Here is a 16,256-nt window from a genome sequence, read left to right on the forward strand (position 1 = left end):
GGTTTTTTTGTGTGATTTTGATGAACCGACACTTTAAACCAGAGGCCAATTTTGGCTTTAGAATGGAGGACAAAGCCTTCCCTTCAGCAAAAACTGAAAGTGAGACTTAACCACCACCGCTTCTATCTTCTATCTGTAGTCTAAATAAAGGAGTCCTGCAGGGGAGGCTGCTTTTTATTCACATCTCAACAATCATAAACCTCTCTACATTATTGACTTTAGCTGACTACATAACCCTTTAGTGTGTGCATGTGTGTGTGCATATGATACAGCAGTTTGGTAGATTGTGTGTTTTCCCCGCTGACCTGGACTTGGATGCTTGCCACTGATTGGGTGATTGGGTCGATGGATGGATGGAAGTAAAGATGGATCGCTGCAGGAGGAAGGAGGGAGTGAAAGGAAGAGCAACGGACCTTTCTAATCTTTGTCTGGTCACAGAAACAGCGTAGCAAGCAATACAGCTTCATCAGCCTGTTGTCAGCACTCTGGAGTCTCTGCCTCTCACATGCCTCTGCACACACACACTCATTCAAATCTCATTTGAATATACCCACACAGTTCCTCAGATTTCGCTGTCAGTAGCATGCATGAAGTTTACTTTCCCGCTTCCCTAACACACACACACACACACACACACACACACACACACACACACACACACACACACACACAGTTCTGCCTAACTCATGTATCCAGAAGCAAAGATTTGCTCTCTTAATAGAGCAGCTAATCTTTCTGAAAGCACCTATTTTGCATGCACAGTCCAACCTATCTCTCTGTCTGTCTCTCAAAAAAACTGTCTTCTGCAAACACACACACCAAAGTCATTTGATCTCCCCATTTTTCTGTAGTTTACATTTTACCCCTGGAACAACAGTGTGTGTTGCTGACATTCACAGTGCCCTTGTGACAAGCAGAATGATCAGTAAGACTGCAGAGATGAAGTGTTTGAGTGTGTGTTTGTTTTGTCTCATCAACTCCAGGCAGGTCTGGCCTCTGCTTGCATAATGCTACAATAGGGCACCTCTTTCTACCCTACAGCAACAGTTGCTAGGGTTACCGACAGGTCGGCCACCGCAGCGATGAGAATAAATGAGCTCAGGGCTCCCATCAACCCCTGGGTCACACTCACTCTGCCTTGCTCTCTCTCTCTGACACACATACACACATTCTCCTGCATTCAATGCTAAGAAAGTAAATACCTGTACTTAAGCATATGACTAAACACTTTGAAATCGTATTTCATCACCTATCACACACACACAGAGTAGCATACACGCCCTGCGGTAACATTCTCATACTCACTTGTATATTTCCATCACCCAGCCTGCTACAGTATTCTCAGTGCTTCACTGCAAAGCACAGGGTTGCTAGTTTGATTCCAGCTTGTCAAACAGAGTATCGGCAGCGTCGGCCTGTCAGGTTTAAGCCGTGAGCTCTGAGCGCGCCACAGATCCATCATTATAATGATCATCAGCACTGACATCTCATGCATCACATCCCCCGCACTCATTAAATGTACTGTAGTCGCTCCTTTAGTCACTTATTCCATTTCTGTCCATCTGTCTCAAGACTGCGGCACTGTATAACACTTACGATGTGATGCATGGGTGATTATGTGTTTTTTTCAGTATGTCATTTTACCTTCTGTGCACAGATGTAGTGCTGGGAGCGCAGTTGAAAAGTACAAATACATAGTTCTTGAGAAAATAACCAACTGGACACCACTGTTTATCTGCCCTTTGTTTACCATTCCATCACTGCTTGTGCATTTGCGTTGTACCCGTTTGGTTTCTTAATTTTACTGTGTTTAGTGCGTACACTGAATATCCTTGTTTTTGTATACTGATTGCTCGTCTATCGCTTTTTGTCTACAGGACGACGGAGATGTGGAGGATGACATGACTATTAGAGAGGTAAGACAGCCAGTCACATAACAGATACAGTATATACACCAGTGTAACATAGTTGTGATCGGCCCCAGTGCAAATATATTTGTTGTGCCCCTCGGCCAGAAAAAACATGCTTGTGTACACACAGGTGTACAAACACACAACAATTGCAGACATGCAGCCTTTGATCAGCACCACGGACAGCAACCCAAGTGCCAAATGCAAAACTTACAGCCTGCTCTCGACTCAAACCTGCTGTCTCTGACTATCAAACAACAGAAATAGCTTTAGCCAGCCTACAATAACAAATCAATACAAAGTAGATGAAATAGTATAACCACAGAACAAATAGCAATCAAGAAAAGCACAGCAACTCATTATGCCAACACAGGATGAATGAATGAATAAATTAATGAATGAATGAATGAATGAATGAATCACAATCCAGCAAGTGTTGCTGTCCCTCATGGGCCCTTGAAATCAGCTGGGCCCACGCATTGCATTTGTTGCACCATTGGTACTTATCCCACTGAGTATAAATACACACACACACACACACACCTTACAACCAATTACAGTACAGCAGCAAGGGATCAGAAGCTATCAGAGACTGCCTTTCAGACAATGAGTAAACAGCTTATACAGATGTGGTTCTTTAATTTAATTTAATTCATCAGTTTATCTTAATATATCAGGCTTTGGCTGCACAGACAGTGCTCGTTAGTGGGATCACCTACAGTAATTGTTGGTTTTGTTTTGACAACTAGAAAAACATAGGTTATGACCAGGCCTTTCCTTTATCTCAGCTAACAAATGCATTGGATTCTTGGTATTTGTATCAGTCTTCAAAAACCTATATTTCTCGTACTTAAAACTCATCTTGCACTTAATGACACCGCACCATGGCAGACCTGGCTTTTCAAATTCCTCAATATCCCCAGACGGGCCGATTACCCTGGAGTCTTATATTTTTGGATATGATATCATTCATAATTCATCCATCAACAGCACCTCTCATTTCCTCTCTGTCAGCCTCACATTCCTCACACTTTCTCCCTCTATCGCTTCTTTTTTTCTCTCGGGATCCCTCGTCGTTCACCTCTCATATGTCTGCCATGTCGTCACTTCTCGCTATGTCTCCCTTCCTCGTTCACTATTCACCTTCCTCACCATCCGTTGTTGTAGGCTTTGTATGATTTATAGAGTCATTCAGCGCGGTGCCTGGTCCTTTGATTGTCTATCAGAGGGAGGGAGGGAGGCAGGGTGATTTGTCAGGAGGTGGGGTTGGATGATTTGATGCCTTTGCCTTCTGATTAGTGACTGGCACCAGGCATAAAGACATCGTCTGTTAACAGGATCTAATAGGCATGCAGTCACTCCCAAGTTTTATAGTCAGACAAAAAATAAATATATTGCCAACAAAGAGAGAGAGAGTCAACCTTTTTATTCAAGATTAAAGTCCTGTCTATCATCTACCTCTGGTATAATTGGGTAAAATGTTGTTTATTTGATTGCCTGTGTATTAATTAATTTTTATTTATTGATCACTACTACACTGGCTGTTCTTCCTCAGTAATGTTTCTCTCCCATCCCTGAACTCTTCTCTGCTTGTTTTGCAGATTACAGAGTGGGAGGAGATGCAGCTTGATGAGCAGGTCAACTTCAACAACTGCAAGATCGACCCCGCTCCGTTCCAACTGGTGGAGCGCACATCGCTCCATAAGGTCTGTATTGTAAATACAGCTGCTGCTCAACCACAAATATGTATCCTTGACACTAGGTATCTGTCTTTAGTACTGTTTTTCAGTTTATTCACACTGATAATTCTTTAATTATGGGAAGAAGTGCTTCACCAGGCCAGTTTATTTGTAAAGCACCTCTCAACAACAAAGTACTATCCGTAACAAATAAAAAGGCATTAAGACAATACTATAATACTAAGAACTAATACTAAGAAAATACGTTGATATAAGGAGGCATATAGGATTTGAAAATGGTAAAAATAAAATAGAAGATACAAATAAGAAAAAAATTAACTAAACACATAAAGCAGCGAGTAAAAATCTCCAAATTATATTTAGGAAAAGGCAGTGGTGGACACAAGTTTAAAGCCGTTACTAAAAAAAAAACATTGGAGCAAAACCTAAAGTTTGTTCCAGATATGTGGTGCATATAGACTGAAAGTTGGTTCTCCATGTTCACAGTAAGCAGACCCGTCCCTGATGGCCCCAGAGGTCTGGATGGTTCATAGTGTAGCAGCAGATCAGAGATGTACCTTTGCTCTTTGCTACACAGGGAGCCAGTGTAAAGATCTGAAAACTAGAGTGATGTGTTCCACTTTCCTGGACGTATTGAGAACTGTAGTGTTTTTACATGCAGTTTAAACAAGTGGATAACCTTATTTTTTAAACCTTCAGCTATTTTTGACATAGACTTTTCTAGGTTTTCTCAAATTGTTGGACTGCCAGACTGTTTTGAATTTTGGAAAACACCCAGTTGTTAAGGTTTCAGTTGTAAACTCTCTTATGCATTGTACCCAAATATTTTTACCTTTTAAAAAAAACAGTTTTCATACTACCAACATGAAAGTTATATGTTATAGTGCTAATAATCCTGTGGGTAAAAGAGGATGTGGTGAAAAGTTAACAAAAGATCCTGTGACTGGGAAATGTATTAATAACATCTTCGGCATCTTCATATCTCTTCATATCAAGGTTTTCTATTACACAATGTCATGTAAGTATTGGTGTGAGGCCATCTTGATTCCCCTACACGGACAGAAGCACTAGTGAACAAAGTGAACTGCCAACAGTTCAGATATTCCAGATATCCTTGGGTGTGTAGTGACACTAGAGGAGCACGCAAACAACCCAGATAAACACACACACTCAAGCTCTTAGCCCCCCCCACTGAGTGAAGGTGAAAGCACAGTGTAAAGAAGGAAGCTTTATGTCTTTAGAGCTTGTGTTGATTTAGCTTTCTTACTGCGGCACAGTTGCACACTCTGAAAGAGGCTCACACACACACAGTTCACTGTTGAAACTCTCACTTCGTACCAAGCATACAAGCACAACCCGTGTGTTTGTGCTTGCTCTTTCTCTCTCCCCCTCCCTCCCTCCCTCCCTCCCTCCCTCCCTCTCTTTCTCATCCTCTAGGCTCTGTGTGAATACTCTTTAAACATTTAAGAGAGGGATCCTGCACCAATCCATCTCGCCTCCCCTCCCTCTGCTGCACACTTCCAAAACCCAATACCACGCACAATCTCCTTCAGCATATTAAACACCTCCCACTGCCACTGTAATTTATACAGGTGTGTGTGCGTGTGTGTGTGTGTGTGTGTGTGTGTGTGTGTGCATGCGTGAAGTTATTCTCCACATCTTGCCCTGCTCTCTTACTCAGCCTTTCTGGAACTGGCTACCATTTATCCAATCCTGTTTACTGTTGCTGTTATTCTGTGTTTGTCTGTGGGCTCCTTTGTAACGGACAAATCTGTGTCTTGGAATATTTACATAACAATAACTTTCCACAGTTGCTTTGGTCTGGGTTTTGGCCCTAGGCCGATGTCAGTTCATTTGAGGTAGTGGCTAACAGGACTCAAAGCAACCCACATTTCCATCATTTTGTACATTTTCATGAATGAAAAGAATTCATGAAGCTATTGCATATATTATAATTACAAAAAACATACAGCTGGGCAACAAATTGTAAAACCAAGTGTCTTAGTAAGGGTTTGGTCCAATAGGAGCCTCCAGAACAGCTTGAATGCTCCTTAGATTGTCATAGATTGTCCAAGATAGTCTTTGGTGTTTTGCCTTTCAAATACACTCAAGAGGACTGTGACAAAGCAGTGGACATTTTCATTTAAACATTTACCAACAACTTGTCTTGTTAAAAACAATGTCCCAGACACTCAGCATAATGCTCAAAACCCAACAGTTTTCTTCATTAAAGTAGCTGAAATAATAAAATGTTGACATCATGTGTTGTGGATTTCTCAATGTGCCATCAACATTTCTTCAGGGAAGACAAATTGCTGTTGAATTAATTTTCTTTTTTTAAGAAATAGATTGATATTTTTGGGAAATACAATTATTTGTAGCCTCTGGTACTGGCCATGCTTCTCCAAAGTAGGACCACATTTCCAACAATCCTTATTCCATTGTGCCAAAGACCCCAAAATTTTGTGCAAAATGCTATGCTGAAGGTGGGGTCTGCTGATCTAGCTGGTTTTTGTCTAGAGTTTCTAATGTCTGACCTTACTGTGCTGATGATCACTTAATTCTAAAATGCAGCACCTTTTAATCAGTGAATTATAGTTTAAATAAATGTGAATCGGCTGAATTAGAGGTGAGCTCACTCTGCTTCCAGAGAAGCTACTATATCCTCCTCCTGTGACAGATTATATTACGACTGGCTCTGGCCTAAAAACACATGACAATCTCTTTCTTGGCACAGCTTCCGTTTGCTTGGCACAGTGGGATCAATTTCAGATGTCCCAGATGGCCATTCTGGCTAAGCAGAAAGTCCCCTTAAAACACTAAACACTAAAAGGGTCTAGAACAAAAAGTCCACTTGGCATCAGTCCTGCAACCTTTGTGATCCCCCACTGAAGTTTCTGACCTCTTGCTCTTTTTGCTTTTAGAGCCACACTCCACCACGGTAACTCTAGTAGGGAGTATGGGGTAAGATCAAATGGGGAAATTGAGTTATTGTATCAGCAAATAGAGTACCAAGAGAGCAGAGAATATAAATAGGGTCATAGAAACCTACATTTTCAACTAAATTAAAACAAAGTAGAAATGTAGGAATAATTATATAGTCGTGTGAAAAAGTGTTTGCCCCCTTGATGATTTCTTTTTCTTTCTTTTCTTTTGCATGTTTGTCATGACAAAGATAAAACCAGTAAACACAAAATGCAGTTTTTAAATGAAGGTTTTTATTATTAAGGGGGAAAAAAATCCAAACCTACATGGCCCTGTGTGAAAAAGTGATTGCACCCTAAACATAATAACTGGTTGGGTCGCCCTTAGCAGTAACAACTGCAATCATGCGTTAACGATAACTGGCAATGAGTCTTTTACAGCGCTGTGGAGGAATTTTGGCCCAATAATCTTTGCAGAATTGTTATAATTCAGCCACATTGGAGGGTTTTTGAGCCTTAACCACTTTTTTAAGGTCACGCCACAACATCTCAATCAGATTCAGGTCAGGAATTTGACCACTCCAAAGTCTTTGGACTTTGCATTTTGTGTTTCCTTGTGTCTAATATTTCAATTAGTTTGACCTGCAACATTTCAGTGTGACAAGCATGCAAAAAAATAAGAAATCAGGAAGGGGGCAAACACTTTTTCACACCACTGTATGTATGACACTAATAGAACATAATGACAACTTCATTATTCACAGAACATTTTAGTGCTGTTGTTTTTGTTATTTGGACTGCATAAAAATGTATCATATTGTTTTTTAAAAGGTTGGATATTGAGCACATTACACACATTAGTAAAGGTTCACTCAAAAGTTCATTTAACAAGAAATAAAATGTGGATTTGATCATTTAAAGCCTGTAACTTAACTGATGTAAATGATAAAATTGACTTCAACCCTATTTTTAGAAGCTGGTCTTGACATTTATCCCTCTTTTATACAAGAGACTCACAGCGCTTTAACATCTTCAACCTGCGTTTGTCTGCATTCACACCTATCACAGGTTAATGTGTGGTCATTACCGTTAGTAGAGACTCTGTCTGTCTGCAGGTAGTTCCATACACATCCCTGCTAAACATATAAAAACATGCAATTACAAATTAATAACACAGTTTTCAGCCTGGTCATCAGTAAAATGCTAAAACATTGGCAACATGAAGTGAGAGATGTGCCGGTTCATTGTGGACAACAATATAGTGGTAACAACAATATAGTGGCAATCGGTGTTATCACAATATTTATCGAACTTTCCTGAAATATTGCTATTAGAATTAAAACACAATTACAGCACAATTACTTCACACCATGCTTGCCTTTTTATTTTATCAAAACTAACCAACACTAAACAGTGAACTGAATGTTGCATCTTTTTTGGAAGCTGAAAAAACAATTTAAGACAACTAGCTAATGTGCACATAGCAAGCCATAGTCACAGGAAAGCAAGATAGTGTTTTTCAACTGTATTTTACAGTGTCCATGTTATCACCGGTACTTTTTATCCCACTCCCTGTATTTGTTTTTAGATTCCTATTCTGTTAAACCTTCTTCTATATTTTGCCTTGATTATTTGGTACTTTAATCTAATTGTATCCCATTTAGCTGTACATTTGACTAGTTGAATGAATCCATTGTGAATGAAGTTGTCAGTGTTGGATAATTGAAGTCAGTGGTGCATTTCCCTAACTGAGCTTGAATTTCTATTGAAAGTAGGAACCCAGTGCAGTATTGTCTCTGGTTTGCACTGTTTTTAGTGTTTCACTGATTGTTTCCTACTACCTCTGCTTTTTTCCTGCAGACCCACACCATCTTCTCCCTGCTGGGCCTTGACCATGCCTATGTCACCAGCATCGGACGCCTCATCGGGGTGGTTTCCCTCAAAGAGGTAAGAACCTTGAAAGAACCCGGGAAAGTGCTGACTGTCATAATTTACACAGGCAGCACTTTCACTGCTTTTATAACTGTCAAATCAATGTCATTATCATCAGGAGTGCTGTCAGCGTATTGTACGCACACACAAAGAGACATTTCAGCATTTCAACATTAATGATTCTTCCTCCCTCTGCCTGTTACGTACTGTGACAGACAAAAGGCTGCTTAATATTGCTGTCTCTATCTATTGTCTCTGCCCCCCCCCCCCATTCCGTCTCTCCTGCGTCACAAACAACTGAAAACCCCTCACTCTTTGTGAAACGGCCAGTAAGTGGTGAGAGGATTGTTGCTAAGTGCAACGCTGCTTGCCTGTCCCTGACATTTAGGCTTTTTTGTTCTATGTTCCACCAGCAGACAAAAACCCAGCCAAGGCAGATAAAGCCCAGCCTCTCCCAGTCTGCCTGTCTGTCACACAGACATTCTGTTATATCACAGCCTCGCTGGTCTATATGGAAGAGAAAAAGCACAAGGATGTTTGTGTGCCTGATTATAGTGCATTATTTCCACACTACAGCATGCAGACACTTCTTTTTAATGCTGCCACATGATGTGTAGCACCCAAATCCTTCACCCTATCAGCCAAATGACAATCAGAAAATTCAATAATACTGTCTTACACAGGGATCAGAGAGCGATGGGATGAAAGAGATTGTAGAAAATTGCAATAAACTTTCATGCAGCTCCAATGTTTTGAGGGGATTGAAGATATTTCTTTTTATTTTAAAAAGTATGGATAACAATTTTGTATATGCCAAATAAACTATAAACTATATTAAGAATACAAGATACTCATGTTTTCCTTTTTCAATAAAAAAAACAAAAACATTAAATCACATAACATAACGTTATAATTGAGAGAGTGTAAAAACGAGTTACACCTGGCATTAAAATGCTTTTTTGGTTGGATTACAATCGGATAGTGCTTGACTGCATGAAAGTACAGATGGAAATGCACCTAAGACGTACGTAACGGTCGCAGTGTTCCGCAAATAAAATTGAGAGTCTGATGGCGCATACAGGCAGTGCGTCCACACTGTTGTGCATGACCACGCTTAAAGAGTGCCGTTGATTGAACATGCTAATGTTTTTGGTGAACTGAACATATGCATTTTGGCACGTGAACCCACGCACTGTTGAGTTAAATGAAGCCCCCAGGAAGTGCGCCATGCTTTGAGGCCAATTTCACATACTTGCCCTATTGGCCGCCATCATGGCAGAGGGAGGTGGGGTTAAAGGAAGTGCTAGTGTGATTGCTCCTGTGGGGCAGTACAATGTGGAAGCTACATGGAAGAGCAGGGTAATTTTATACCTGGAAATCAAACTTTTTTGGCTTCATGCGCCACTGAGCAGCTTTCACAGGCATGAACGGAGCCCTGCCTCCAATGCTGTATTCTTTATAGTTCTCTTTATATATCAGTAAGTTAAAGTCAATATAAACTAGCAAAGAAACAGTGCTTTCCAGCTTAGCTATTACATCGGCACACCGCTGAAAAGAGATGTATACAGTTAAACATTGTTGATGATTGTTGATTTCCTCTAATAAGTTGTGTGTGTGTGTGTGTGTGTGTGTGTGTGTGTGTGCTGTGGCAGAATCAGGTCTGACCCGGAGTAGAAATTTTTTAACCTACTTTCATTTCCACTGTGTGCGGGAGCGGCAGAGATAATTCTTCCTCTCCCCTTATTTTGTGAAATGATTCAGCAAACAGCAGCAAGTCAAAGGCAATCTGACCTCATTTTACACTGCATACTGCCCTCTGACCATGATCTTTTTTCCTCCATTACATTTTGGAAAAGAGATTCCAGTTCAAAATAGAAAATGGCTTGTGTGCCTGTGCATTAGATTGTAAACTACCGAGATGATCTTTCACTGTAGAGCAAGGCCAGTACAGCATCAGGGGTTAGCAGTTCTATTTCCACTGGGGCCACCCATGCCAAAACTGTATGCAGCACAGCATAATAAGGCACTGTGAAGAAAACCCTGTAACAAATAGCACAATTTAGGCACTTTATGTTTTCTGAAAACTGAAGCTACATACTAATTCTGAGCAGGGCTTGAATATGTAGAATACTCAAACCAGACAGTATGCATACTATAAATACATTTTTACAGTCAGTTTGCGGTGGTGATGGGGCAGTGGATAACACACATGCCTTTGGTGTGAGAGACCCAGGTTCGAATCCATTGTGAGACACCATTGTGTCCCTGAGAAAAACACTTAACCCCTCATTGCTCCAGAGGCGTGCAACGTCCAACATATATAGCAATTGTAAGTCACTGTGTATAAAAGCGTCAGCTAAATGTAAATGTAGTTTTTTATTGTCCTAGTGATGAACACTGTTCTACCACATCGAGACATTTTGATGTGGTAGTCTAGTTGGCAGTGGAATTCTAAAGTTGCAGTTTGATTGCACATATGTATTAAGTATTATATTAGCTTTAATTTATGGTTAGTCTAAAATGGTTGAGTATGGAGATTTTCTTTGAACACCAACTGCTTAAACATTACTGTGACGATTAGTATGTTTTACATACTGTATAGAATTAGTATGTAGTAATAGTATAGATGGGGGACCCACTTTAATTCTTTGCAAAAACTGAGTTTCAGTATCTTAAAACAAGACAAAATAAGCTGTACTATGTCTAGTATGACACTGGCAACTCCTAGCAGTAGCATAAAAAACTGGCTATGGCAGAAAGCAGTGCACGCCATTGTGAAGGGCTGAAAGCAACACATACAGTGCACAAATTTTCACTGAGATTGTCTAGTTATACAGAAAATAATGCCATCAAAAATTTTTCTACAATGCTTTAATCACATAAAACTTGTGCAGATTGAGGCTATAGGTAATTATCCAAGTTTAACAATGCAAAATTGATGTCATTTCGCATTGACAGAAATGGAGGACGGTGGTATTTATCGGTTTATATACTGTTGAGATTTCACCACATTGACCTCTTAAAAGTGCTGCAGGTGTCGTTAGAAGCCAGGGTCACAAACATCTCATTCCAGGCATTTTAGGTTGGGCGCTTAAAAGCCATAAATTGTGGTTGGTTAACATAGTTTCATTGGGGTGTTATGTGCATGAGCGCCTAGACGTCTCTAACTAACTTGTCTTTATCCCTCCAGCTTCGCAAGGCCATCGAGGGCTCCGTGACAGTGAAAGGTGTGAAGGTGCGTCCTCCTCTGGCCAGTTTCCGGGACAGCGGCACCAGCAGCAGCGAGAACGAAGCCACTGAGCTCCACAAGCTGTGGGATCGCCACAAGAGCATGTCGTTGCCCCGCGAACGCCACCCCTCTGAGTCCGACGAGAAATCCCAGTGAGAGAAAGTAGAGGAGGTGGAGGAAGAAGAAAAGAAGAGGGAGGCATTGAGATATTTAATCCCCCAAAGCCACAAACTAGGAAAAATCCTCAGGGCTTAGGAACAATATTTAATTCTGGAAAGAGTTCTACTGCTACGCCAGCCTCTTTATAACTCCTCATTTCTCTCCTCATCTACTCCTCTTTCTCTCCACCATCCACTTTCCTTCACGGACCCACCAGCGCTTTGTCCAGGAGTCTTGCACTGACCAAGCCAGACACTCCAAGAGGGAGTGGAACACAACTCAACCTGTGCCCTGCTCTCCATTTACCCTTGGGAACCCACAGCAAAGTGAATGTGGATTGGGGGGCGGGCAAGTGTGTCGAATCCAACTAGGGACTGGGAATGGGTTGAAATCTTAAAAAAGGGATTTTTAACATCCTTTGTTTTGTTTGTCTACTTTAGAGTTGGGATCAAATTTTGGACCTGGAAAAGTTATCTTTTGAACAAGTCTTCCACTCGGGTAGAGAAATTCAGCAGAGATAAGAGTAATGTAGGCGTGTACTGTAAGTGTGAGTGTACGAAATGAGAAAATGTGAGTGTGCCTGAAGAGGACGTTAGCAAACATTTCTTCAACAATTTTTTACTGCCTTTACAACATTTTTCAGTCTTTCTTTTCCAGCTTGAATAATTATATTTCTGACTGATCAGGTGGTCTGGGTTTAACTGGAATTTGCATGGTACCATTTCTTTGTAAATTACACTTAAGTTTGTCCCATTGACAAGCATTGGACTGAGGCGACAGATGCCTTGATTTTCTGCTTTTTCTTGATTCCATTATTTATTCTTTCCTTGGTCTTCACATCTCTTCACTGCAAGTCTAAATGGTCCAGTTGAAAGTACAGTCTATGCAAGCATATATGCCTGTTGGCAGTGGCGGACGCATCTGTAGCTCTCTCCATAATGTACACTCCTTTCATACCGTAGCTACGGCCTTACATTACAAAGACACATGGAAATACACACAAACAGAAGTCAGCGATGCACTCAGAGTCAAGGTTTTCTGCTTATCTAAATATAGCTCTTAATAACTGTTCCAGAGAAGGTAGGGGCGGATGGAGAGGGCAGGAAGCGAGGGAGAGACGAGGAACAGGGAGCAAATGGATGGCTGAAAGAATGGAGACCTCATTACCTAACCAGCTGCTCTGGGCCCTCTCATCAATCTGTCTTTGATTTCCATGTTAGCTAACCTCCAGTGCTATCAGAGACACAGAAGCCACCCAACAGCTATATGAGGTAATGGTTCAGGGCTGAGGCAGACACTGTTAAAGTTAACGTATACAGAAACAGATGAGCAGAATGAGCTTGATTAATGCAGGCCAGTAGCTTGAGTGAAAAGAATGATTAGTCGATATAAATCCGTTAAAGGAAATCCATAACTGACAGATAGTGAGCAGTTCATGATATAGTTTAACCATTTATAATGCACCTCCTTTACCAGCACCACTCCAAATCATCACTAACTTATCTCTCCAGCTACCAACCCAATGTGGTTGAACTTGGAACTTGGTCTATTAATGTTTTAATGACAGCATGGTTTCACATTCAGGAAGCACTCTAACATGGCTGATAATGTATACGTACTGTGTATTTAATAATTAATTTCTGCCGTAATGCTTGAGGCTTGTCTGTACGCTCTCTGCTCATCGACAAAAAAAAAAACATTGATTTGTTTTCCCTCTCTTCCATACCTCCATCTTTGCCACTTCCGCCTCCATTTTTTACTTAGGTGGGCTACTGACCCCAAATTTGTGCTTTTATGTTTTATTTACTTTTTTGGGGGGGGGACCAGACAAGGATGTCTACTACTACCTACAGAAATAGCTCTGCTGTTTGGAGGCCTTAAATATGTACTCATACCCAATTTCATTGTGGTCTTCAGCATTTGCATGTGTTTTATTTTTGGTGGTGTCTTGCTGCGCTCCACTGAAAGTAAAATGAACACAGTAAAACAGCATGGCTTTGCATGACAGAGTGCATGTGAGCTTTGTTTTAGATGACAGGATGTTACCAAAAACAAAAGCTTGAAGGAAATGAATATGGGACGAGTGAATGATGTTGTGTCTTAGGGCCATCTGGTGCCTGTTTGTTATGTGTCTTTACAATATCTTATTTTATACTTATAGATTAGATCAGATTATTGGCATCTTTCATTCATCCAATGAGCTTTATTCATTGCCTGATTTTGAACTGGGAATGGGGCCTTTGGGTTAGCAAAGTTATGCTTACAGATTAATATATTTAACATTATTACTGTAATATAAAATCATAATTTAATGTCTTAACCAATCTTAAATTGTAGACTATTCTCTTTTTGAAAGAGATGTTTTATAATGTTTGTTGTGTTTTGTTTTTCACCTTTAAAATTAATGCTGTGTTTTTATGTTGTCCTTTGACATGCTGTCATTTCTTCAAAGACATTTGTAAAGTGCAAATAACACTAACTGGGCAAAGGCTCACAATGGCTGCCTGAAGCATTGAAGCATACAAGTGTAGGAAAGTTAATGTAGAAGGGACAAGCATGTGGTCTGTTGGTGACATGTTCATTCCACAAGTGCCTGCATCAACTCCTCCTCTTTATCAATAAGCAATCGACACCTAAGTGTTTGGATCTGTTATTTCTAGTCGTACGTATGTAGACGAGGCACTTTTCACACACATATACACAAATATGTAAGCAGGGTGGGTGATGTGTCGGCGCGGTGTGCAATAATAACCATGGCAACCTGCTGTCGTCGTCCCCCCCCCCCCCCCATCTGCTCACCCCAGGGACTAACTGAGATCCACTCGCCTGATTTGGTTCTGTTCATTTGTTTGTGCTTTTCATCGATTTTCATTATTCTGCCTCTTGCCAGAGCTCTCGCCTCCCCGTAAATTTCAGAATTTTTCATCTCATTTGCTACCAGACAGATATAGACAGAGGTAGATGCATATTTATTAGTCTGTATTAATCAAAGTAGAAGTTGTAAAATCGTCTCATTCTTTTTATGGAAGATCTATTTGTAGGTAATCAATTTGTGCAATAACGGTTGTTCATCTCACTTTGTAACCCAGTTTTAATTGATGACATGAATGCAAGATAACCTTATTTTTGTAAAGAAACCTGAAAAGTGTAAAAAGATGTATGTATATGAGGAGAACTGACGCTCACACAGGCGCTTGTGTGTGATAAAGTGATGTTTGAATGACAGGGGAATGAAGGGGAACATTTTCCTAAAAGCCTCAATAAAAGATATCAGAATCTCACTACAATCAGCATTATGATGTTTAAGGACACTGTTTACACCTTTAGGTGTTGTTTGGCCTTTGATCAAGAATAGTAGTTGCTTAGACTCCTCATTTAGGCTTTGGAAAACCTTCCCTGTCTGGTCTTTAAAGGTTCTCTAGTGAATACTGCTGCATGGGCTGTAGCTGGCGCTCTCATACAAGCCCCCACTTTAGCACTGATGCGGTCAGTTTTATCATGCTCCTCTGTCCTCTCCTTCAGTCTGAGGGGCTTTGATAAGACCTGATCCTCGCATCAGCTGTTGAGGGTTATCTTTTATCCACTCCTTGGGGACTGTAAATTGTGCATACTGGAGGCCTCCACTACGGCAAACCCTGAGGGTCAAACCAGACAGAGCTGAACAAAATCCAGAGCTATTTTTCACACAGAAAAATGAAACATTGTTTTGTATATCAGGGATGAATAAATGAGATTTTAACAAACAAGTCTTTTGTTGAAGATGACTTTCTGTTTTATATCTCCCAGGACTTGTGTTATTCTGCAGCTGTGATTCTTCCCTGCCTGTCCTCTTCCTTCCCTTCAGTAACAGCTGCGAAGCACCTGGAGTGTTGTTTTTGCCTTCCGCTAATACTCCCAGTGGGGAAGCAAACACAGTAATGCCACAGTAACGTTCAAATTAGTTCATTTTGTCCCAAATCTTTTTATAGCACAGGAAGTCTTTATATAACATTTGCTCCATAACCCTCCTTTGGATTGAATTAGAGGTCCTCCATAAATACTCACTACTGCAGTATCCATATTTATACCCTTTAATTCAATCTGCCCCAAGCCAACTCACTGAATCAAAGAATAAAGTATTTAATGAGGTGTACTTCTTACTAATGAAGAGCTCATTTCTTGTCAAAAGTTATTTCATTGCACCTAGTCAATACCTTCTTGAAAATCCATGAACATACAGCTTTTGTTCAGACAAACAGAAAAAAGCATCTTGTCCACATTAACCTACAAATTGTTGTATGAGTGTGTATAAGGTGTGTCTATCTACCAGATATATGGTAGGTTCATGGTTCACAATGAATTGCACTTGCAGCCACAGTAATTACATGGAAAACAAAGTCATACTATGTCCATGTGTTTCAGC

At 40.5% G+C, this 16,256-nt stretch overlaps 1 protein-coding gene across 5 annotated transcripts in view; it reads left to right on the forward strand.

The window, feature by feature from the left end:
* The window catches only part of clcn2c (chloride channel 2c), a 176,932-nt gene extending 161,332 nt beyond the window's left edge, over positions 1-15,600 (forward strand). For all 5 annotated transcript variants that reach the window (XM_046073718.1, XM_046073720.1, XM_046073719.1 and 2 more), the window contains 4 exons: positions 1,878-1,916; positions 3,512-3,616; positions 8,395-8,481; positions 11,657-15,600. In XM_046073718.1, the coding sequence (XP_045929674.1) occupies positions 1,878-1,916; positions 3,512-3,616; positions 8,395-8,481; positions 11,657-11,851 (426 nt within the window). In that variant the 3' untranslated portion in view covers positions 11,852-15,600. The remainder of the gene's footprint in view (positions 1-1,877; positions 1,917-3,511; positions 3,617-8,394; positions 8,482-11,656) is intronic.
* The last annotated feature ends 656 nt before the right edge of the window (positions 15,601-16,256 follow it).

This window comes from Micropterus dolomieu, linkage group LG17, assembly GCF_021292245.1.
Source record: "Micropterus dolomieu isolate WLL.071019.BEF.003 ecotype Adirondacks linkage group LG17, ASM2129224v1, whole genome shotgun sequence".
Classification (NCBI taxonomy): domain Eukaryota; kingdom Metazoa; phylum Chordata; class Actinopteri; order Centrarchiformes; family Centrarchidae; genus Micropterus; species Micropterus dolomieu.